Genomic DNA, 8,459 nt, shown 5'->3' with positions numbered 1-8,459 from the left:
TCCAAGTGAGTTTCTTTCCTCCATCAAAGATGATGGCGCTCAAAGATAGCATCCAAGGTTTCATATGCTTGGAAGGTGAGCCAAACCACGATATGTGGCTCATTTTAGAATTTGGTGCTTCAGCTCCCAACTCATGGACATCTAAATGACGTGCTGCTACAATACTTCTATAGGATTATTGATTCGGTGAATAAAGGAGTTGTTGATCAACTTGTTCCCGGTGGTATAATGCAACAACCCTATGAAGTAGCATCTCAACTCCTTGATTGCATGACCAAGATTAACAGAGCATGTACACTCGTGAGAATTAAGTGTCTCCTCTCACATTTAGAATGACAAAAGAGCAGATCGAAAAGGATCAACAGAGAGACCAAAACATGGCCAAAATTATGACCCAACTGGATAACTTGGCTAAAAAGGTCATGGGTAGTAGTGCAAAGAGTGTTAATGTTGTGGGGGTTGGTGAAGTAAACCCCAATGAAAAACATTTTGAACCGTTGTACAATAAGGAAGTGAACTTCCTTGCAAATCAAGGAGGAGGATTTCACCCAAACTATCCAAGGCTAAGTGGAAATCAAGGTTGGAACAGAGATGAAGGTTAGAGAGACCGTGATAGAGATTGGCGTAATCGTAATGCCAATTTGAAAGAGAGAGAGAGGGACAACAACATGTACGTCCCACCCTATGAGAATCAAAAGCCCAAGGAATCAGAAGGTGGTCGTACAAAAGATGTGCTCTCACGTATTCCTAGTAAAGTTGAAGGGTTAGACAAGGTGTTGTAAGAGATGAATGAAGATGTCTCAACACAAAATTAGACCGTGACTTCTCATTCAGTCTCTATTAAGAAGCATGAAATACAAATAGGTCAAATCTCGACCCAATTGAATCCAAGACAAAAATGGGGGTTGCCTAGTGACACAATGACCAACCCCTAAAATGAAGCTTAAATTTGTATTTCTATCGCACCACGATGTTAAATAAGGCGCTTCTTGGGAGGCAACCCAAGTATTTGATATTTTTAAAGTTTGTTTGTGAATAACGGGCGTTGATTGTGCAAGTTGAAAAGCGAAAGGAGTAGGAAAATGGGTAATTTGGCAAGCAAAAAATCAAGTCGGCCATTCGTCGAAGAGGTCGGCGAGACCCAACTTGGACCGCCGTTGGAACCACCTAGCTTGAAGGAGAACTCTGTAAAACTAGGCGAGCTATAAGCTTAGTCGGCGACTCGCTGAACAGGTCAGCGAGTCCGACTTTCTCCGCCATTTGAACCTCCAAATTGCTGGGAGTCCTGTAAAACTCGGTGAGCCAAAGTACCACTCGGCGCGTCACCGAGTAGTTTAGCGGACTCGACTTACACTGCCGAAGGGAGTGCGAACTGAAAGGTTTCAAATGCCAAACGATTTAAAATTTTAAAATCCTCCATCTTCTCCCATTTAACTCTCATACTCTCACTTCGTACTTTAGATCTTTCATATTTTCTTGTTTTTTCTCTCTTATTGTGTGAAATTATTGCTCAAATTGTGGAGCTTTGCCACCTAGCTTTACAAATAAAAAATTTGGCATTAAGGTTGGTGTTCCGAACCCCAAACTCTATATGTGGTTAAACTTCAATGCAAATTGATAATATGGTGTTCATTCCTATCGGGTAGTTCATTTTACCGTGCTTGATTAACAAACTGTCTGTAATGAGTTGATTTAGTGCCTAATGATGCGTATTTGATTGATTCATGTGTCCTTTCTTATTAAAATGGAGTCTTAATCGTTGGGTTGCGGTCAAATTGTGTTGGGTCTAGCAGGCTGAAGTATGAATAACCCCGAATTATGCTAAATGACGTAGTTTACCCAATGATGGAGCGTTTGACGTTATTTTAAGGGTAAAAGACATCAAATGGCCTATTTTGGCGAAATCAGGGGAAGTCTGAGTACCCCGAGGGTATGGTAGTATGTGTCTAACCTTAATTTTATAGTGTAGGTGTTTAATTTTGTTTTCATAGGCTGCGCGTTAGATTTTGAAATTAGGGGTTGAAAGTTGGCATGTTGGGTTGTTTGGCGAGCTGGGTTGAGCTCACCGAACCGTTCGGTGGTTCACCAAAGTGCCCCTAGATCACCTTTAATTTCTTAAATTGTTGAGTTTGTGGTGTGTATCTTTTGACGATATGCATGTGCTCATCGAGTTTACTCGGTGAAAGTCCTTCTTAATCGCCTTTCTGCGCCCCTAATCCCTAAAATGCACTGTGCATTTTGGCGAGCATCTTGTAGCTCGCCGATTGGTCTCGGTGTTCCATCGAATGATCCTTGACATGGCCGAACTATCTTGAGTTTAGAAAAAATTTCTGCTGGTACTTTCGGCAAGCCCGACTTACTCGCCAAAGTGATTCGGTGATTTACCGAATGGTTCAGCCAGTCTTTCTGCAACTTCTTTTCTGTACTTTTATTGGAACTCTTTCTAACGTTTTTCCACTTTGTTTGACGAAATAGCTAGACCTAATGTGATCGGAAGAGACATGTCGCCTCGAAAGTGGGCACGTGAAGTGGTTATCAATAAGGGTTCATCTGCATCTAGAGTAAAGGTAACCAAACTCCCTTCTAAGGGAGGAAAAGGCAAGGGAAAGGGCAAGGTGCCCGTGGTTGAGACACCAGAGTACAACTCCGACAGTGAGGGGATCTACGAAACTCACCTAACCACAACAGACAGCGAGGAGAAATCTCAGGATTCTCAGGCTTCCATCTCTGAGACTGAAGATGACCAGCTACTGCAGGCTCGGAGAGCAGAGATCCACTCCAATGTGATGCATAATCTGTCTAGGATCCTAGTACCTCCTCCTCCTCCAGCTTCAACTTAGATTGTGCTCTCAACACCACCAGTACAGGGTCCTCCTTCTTGGTCTCTCAACACACTAAAGGCTGAGGGATTGAGGGCTATTCTTGAGGAGAAGATGTTGTCCACAGATTGTGTGGTAGACAGGTATCTATAGATATGGAACACTCTCAAGTTCCATAAGTTTCAGATTTTCACTAAACCCCAAGGAACCTACATTCCTAATTAGGTCCGGGAGTTTTGATGGTCCCTAAGGGGAGAAAAAATCCTGCATGTTCAAGTCGGTTGATTGTGTCATAGTCCGAAGCAAGAAGGTGAAGTGCGACAGTTCCAACATCAATGTCGTTCTGGGTGCACTTATGACTTTGTGCACGACTATATCGATGTGATTTAGAGGAAGACATTGGAGGACCTGAGGGGTTGGAAAGCAACCTTATTATCTGATGCCACCCCGAGGTGGATAGAGGCAGGTGTGCCCATAGAAAAGAAGGATCTCAATGTGGCAGCTTGATACTGGTTTGGATTCATGAGCAGAACGATTATGCCATCTCAAAATGAATCCATTCTTCGAAACCTAAAGGTAGCATGTTTAGGCTCTATCATTTCTCGCCAGAAGTTGAATCTAGGGATGCTGATTGAGCAGGAGATGGCCATGAGGGCTAGACAGAAACAAACTTTACTCTCATTCTTGGTGTTGATCACCGAGCTGTGCAAATGAGCCCATGTTCCTCTATATGAGAATACAGATATGGAGTTGACACCCACTTCCTCTACTGACATCCGGCATATTGAGGCCGAGTACCAGAAGGATAAGGCTGAAAGAAGGAGAGCAACTCTAATAGCCAAAACCCCGGAGGTTGATGTTGCTATGATACATACGTAGGCAGTCATGCATAGTCAGTCCAGTGGGCCCTCAAGGACATTTGTACTTCCTTTTTCTGAGACTCCGAATACTTCTACTGGTCCCCATACCCCTAGATCTGATGCTGTCACTTTTGTTTCTAGGCCTTCGATTACCCATGCCATATTTTACAAGATGGTACACTTTTTCTAGTCTGCTGATGTGCATGCCTCCCGGCTAGAGGCCGTTGTTCCTGGGATGATCGAGAGAGCCCTTACTGCTGCACTGACACCTCTTAGGGTTTCGATTAATGCCATTACAGCGAGAGTAGAGGTATGTGAGAGAGGAAATAGTGCTAATGAAGAGGAGACGACCTTGAAGGCCTCTTTTACTAAGTTGAGGAAATATGTGGACCGGTTATGGTCCACTAATTTGCCCTTTATCTTTGGGACTGTGGAGATTTCGGATGACCCGAACACCGATATTCCAGGTCATGCTAATGTGCCTCTTGCCACTACCAGAGATGAGGTTAGAGTTGATTATGTTGTTGCAGAATTTGAGGCCGAGACTGATGAGGAGCAGTTTGGTGATCAGGAGGAGACTATTTTTGAAGGCTGACTCACTTAGAAGATTCCATGGTAGATTCAGCTTTTCAGGCCACTTCGAGGGATGTATCCATGGTGGGCTCCAGTGGATCTAATGTTTATGAGACACCCGCAATTGATACCCAGCCTGAGAGTATTACCCCAGACACGGATGCCCAGACAGATGAAGTGGCGGACATGCATAATACGCCCCAGGCGTAGCCTGGCAATATGACTTTCCCCCTCCCTTTCTGTTACTTTTTAAACACTGTTTTTGTTTTAGTTGCATTTGAGGACAATTGCTTATTTTGTTGGGTGGGGTGAGATATTTCCATAACTACCTCTTGTGATTATTTTGTGAATATTGAGCTTATTGGTTATGATATATATCTTGGTTGTTGAATTGTGTTGTGGATGTTCTTAGCTTGTGGCCCATTCTTTTGATTGAAAATGGTTTTGAACCAAATTTTAAAATTTGGCCACCTCTTTTATGTGTGAATGTTGTTATTTTTGTGCAAATTTGAGTGTCGGTTGATGTCAATACTGATGACTTGTATAGTGATCCTAATTGAAAAAAATGAATTTGTGGCTATGATGAGGAAAATAAAGTTACATAGGCAATATGTGAACTTTTAGCATCTCGTTGTGGCTAGCCAGTTGTCAAATGAGTCTCTTGTGATAAGCAATGCACGCTAACTAGAAGGTGTGGAGTCTTGTTTGATAAGTGTATCAATGCCTTCTGTAGTGAGATTACCTTGAACATTGTACATGATGACAGCTAGAATTTGCCCCGTTGGTCCGGTTGACTGAGTGATGCAAGCAATAGACATGATCTTAGGCAAAAAGTTTGAAGAGTGAACCCTATTTGATTACATACCTCTTTATGGCCAACCTTGTGAGAAGTGTGAATCTTGCTTGGCCCCTTTTGAACCTTACCCCTTTGCTTGGAAGAAACTTGAGCAATTGTGACATCTTTTTATCCAATCGCCCATAACTTTCATGAAGTATGGTTTGTTTGAATAGCCAACTTAGGCCAAAAGTGTAAGTTGGGGGTGTGGTGAAAAGAGAAGGAAAGCCAAGGAGTGTGAAAAATACCCCTTTTTTTATGGATTGTTTTGAAAAAGATGGAACCCCTCCATGTAAAAGAAAATAAAAATGAAAGAGAAGAAAGAAAAGAAAAAGACAAAAAAAGTTGTGAAATAAAGTAGTGAAAATTTCAAAAGAAATGGGGTATCCGGTTGTTCATATGAAGTTTAACAATGGGGTGGATTATGAGCATGTTTGAAATGTTAAAAGAAAAGGAGGAACGTGATGTTCAGGCCATACTTCATGAAGGGAGAATCCACTAAGCCTAAATGACTATACCTTTACACTCAGCCCCGTTACAAGCCTTAAAAAGACGTTTGTGATCTTGAGTGAGCTGAATCTAATGTTGATTGGAAAATAAGGGCATGTTTATGAGCGAAGTCATGCATCTGTTCATCTTTGTGAGTGTAAGTGTTGTATATGATTCTGAAATCTTAAATTGTTGAGAAATACTGTGTGAATATGGAATCATCTTTGTTATGAGGGAATTTGAATACCTTTGTTGAGCTTGAGCTTGCATTTGAAGCAAAGATTGTGAGCTTGAGTACTCTTGATGATGGTGAGTTACAATTCGAAAGTTTGAGTGCACAATTGATCATAACCGGACAAAAAGGAACTAAAGCGCTAAAGAAGTGAAGAAAAAGCAATTTTGGATATTGCCAAGACCACTCGGCGCACCGCCGAGTGGCTCTTTAGCTCGCCCAAAGTTCCAGCATGCCAGCCCTAGGGAAGAACTTAGTTAGCCACAAAAATGAGTAGTCAGCGGATCGCCGATCGGTTCCATGACAACAAATTGGATCTCCCAAAGTTACAGGACCTGAGATGCTGAAGGACACTGCAAAATGGTGATGGAAAAGGACAACCGGCAGATTGCCGATACACTTAGTGAGGCGAAACTTAATCCGCCGAGTGGACTTTCAGGCGAAATTTCAGAAAAGTATAAATTAGATTTTAAATGGAATTTTGAGGATTTCTGTCCCAGATATTACAGTTCCCATTCTAGTGTTAGAGTTTTCTCTTTGTTTTTGAGTTCTAATTGTATAATTTGGAGGATTTGAAAGTGCGTCTTTGAATTTAATTCTTGGAAAGCATTGTTAAGGCTTGGAGACTCTTACCGAGATCATGGATAATGCATATAGTAACCGTTTTTTTTTTTTTATGATGTGTAGCTAAAACTCCAATTTTTGTGGTGTGATCATGTGTTTATTTGTCTAATTATCGTGTGGGTGTTGTTGTTTGATGATGAAATTACTATTTTAATGTGGGTTTAATCATTAGTTGAGTTTTAATCTATGAATTGTAGTTACAAATGCAATTCTAATTTTACGTTTTTAGCTTGCTTTAGAAAGGGGTTTTGGGACCAAAACTTTTGATTAATGATTTGTGTGTATTGGTTCAATATGGGTTCAGCTCCAGAAAGTGAATCTTAAATCCAATCCTACCCATCTAGCTCGAGAGAGTGGATGTATTAAGGTTGTGGGCTGGTTATCTTGTTAAGCTTGTTGATGTTCGAAAGAAATCACTTGAGCTGTAATACTTGTTCAAGAGAAAGCTATTACATTTAAAGTCCAGTCTACCCACAATGTTTCAGCAACTCATCGTTAGATTTCAATTAGTTATATAGCATAATTAGCCTATTATCGATCACATCCCAAGAATTGCTCTCTATATTTTAATTTCCCATATTTTCGTTGTTCTTTCAGCTGTTCATTGCAAATCCAAACCCCCTATCTGACATTCGTTGTCACCCCTTTAGATTTATTTGTATGTTTTCGATAATTTTTATTCCTATAACCATTTACACCATGTTTGTACTTCATAACTAAATTTTAGACACGTACCACTCCCTGTGGGTTTGACCCCAACTCTTCGTTTGGTTTTATACTAACTAACGATCGTTTACATCTAGAATTGGATGAGGTGAGCTTCAGATGTTTTATCATTGACCAAGCTAAAACATAATATAAGATAATTAGAAGTTATAAGTCATAAAACCATGGTCAATGCAAGCTAACATTATGTTTAAAACATTTGAAAACATATGAGATACTTCTCGAAGTAACCTTAGTTCATTATTAATGTATGGAATTATCCTTAACTGACATATAGACAATGTGAGCTATAACATGATCCCCCCGAGTCTCCCACAGCGAAAAGGGTTGTCCTACTTGCCAAGGCGGAACCATTAACTATTACCTTAAGCGGATCCACTAGCTAATCGTCCTATGGGGGCACATAGTTTAAGGGATAAGGAGATTGCTACTAGAAACCCAACCTATACTAACAGGTGAGCTTCTATCTCAAGAGATTACTTCTAGAAATATGGTCTCTACTAATGGTAGAGCTTCCATCTCAATATCAATATCCTCTCGGTACTAAACATAAATTCCACGGAATAGTATTTTATTACTTTTTCTCATTATCCATGGAAAGGTACCGTAGGATAACCAATCCGAGCTAATTCATTAGGATAGCTCTAACTATTTGATTAAATTAGGTGAGAAAGCCTTCCAACCTAAGAATCCTTTCTATGTGACAAAACCTTTCACATCATGCTAGTATGTGTTTATGAGAGTATCCTTTCAACAACACAACAACATCATCATCATTGGTACTTCAGTCTGAAAGCATCCTTAAAACATTTATATAGATTTCATAAGAAAATACATAAGTCCATAATTTACCTCTTGAGGTTCAAAACCCACTTTCAATCATCAATACATAGAAAACATGGGTTAGATATGGATTTCATCATAAATTCATGTAAAGCTAGTAATGCATGCTTAATTTTGATAAAACTCTTCCTTTAAGATCAAAATCCCACATCATATGATTCATAACTTAAAAACATGTGGATTACATAGGTCCACGGGCCGTGGGTGGCCAGCGTGGATTGGCACCTGCAACTATTAGAAATGGTTATTTTTTCATTTCTCGAGTCTGGGGTGTTACAATATCTCCCCCTTGGGAACATTCATCCTTGAATGAGATTCAAACTGGTTCTAAGAGATTGGGAGAGGAATGAACAACCCAACCTACATTGCAATGCATACAACCATGGAGGAACTATTGACTCCAAGCTAGGACGTTATCAAAATATTATAAGAGGGGTGCAACTAAGTCTAACTGCCCA

The 8,459-nt window shown here is 40.4% G+C and overlaps 1 protein-coding gene across 1 annotated transcript; it reads left to right on the top strand.

Annotated features, from left to right (window-relative positions):
• The first annotated feature begins 3,563 nt into the window (after window positions 1–3,563).
• On the top strand, window positions 3,564–4,274 carry LOC125845812 (uncharacterized). Its single transcript, XM_049525334.1, has 2 exons — window positions 3,564–3,671; window positions 3,870–4,274. Exons 1-2 carry the CDS (start codon window positions 3,564–3,566, stop codon window positions 4,272–4,274), a joined length of 513 nt encoding a protein of 170 aa, XP_049381291.1.
• Window positions 4,275–8,459: the final 4,185 nt, after the last annotated feature.

This window comes from Solanum stenotomum, chromosome 11 (assembly GCF_019186545.1).
Source record: "Solanum stenotomum isolate F172 chromosome 11, ASM1918654v1, whole genome shotgun sequence".
Lineage (NCBI taxonomy): Eukaryota > Viridiplantae > Streptophyta > Magnoliopsida > Solanales > Solanaceae > Solanum > Solanum stenotomum.
Note: the sequence above shows the minus strand (reverse complement) of the source record. Positions and strands in the feature narration are given on the sequence as shown.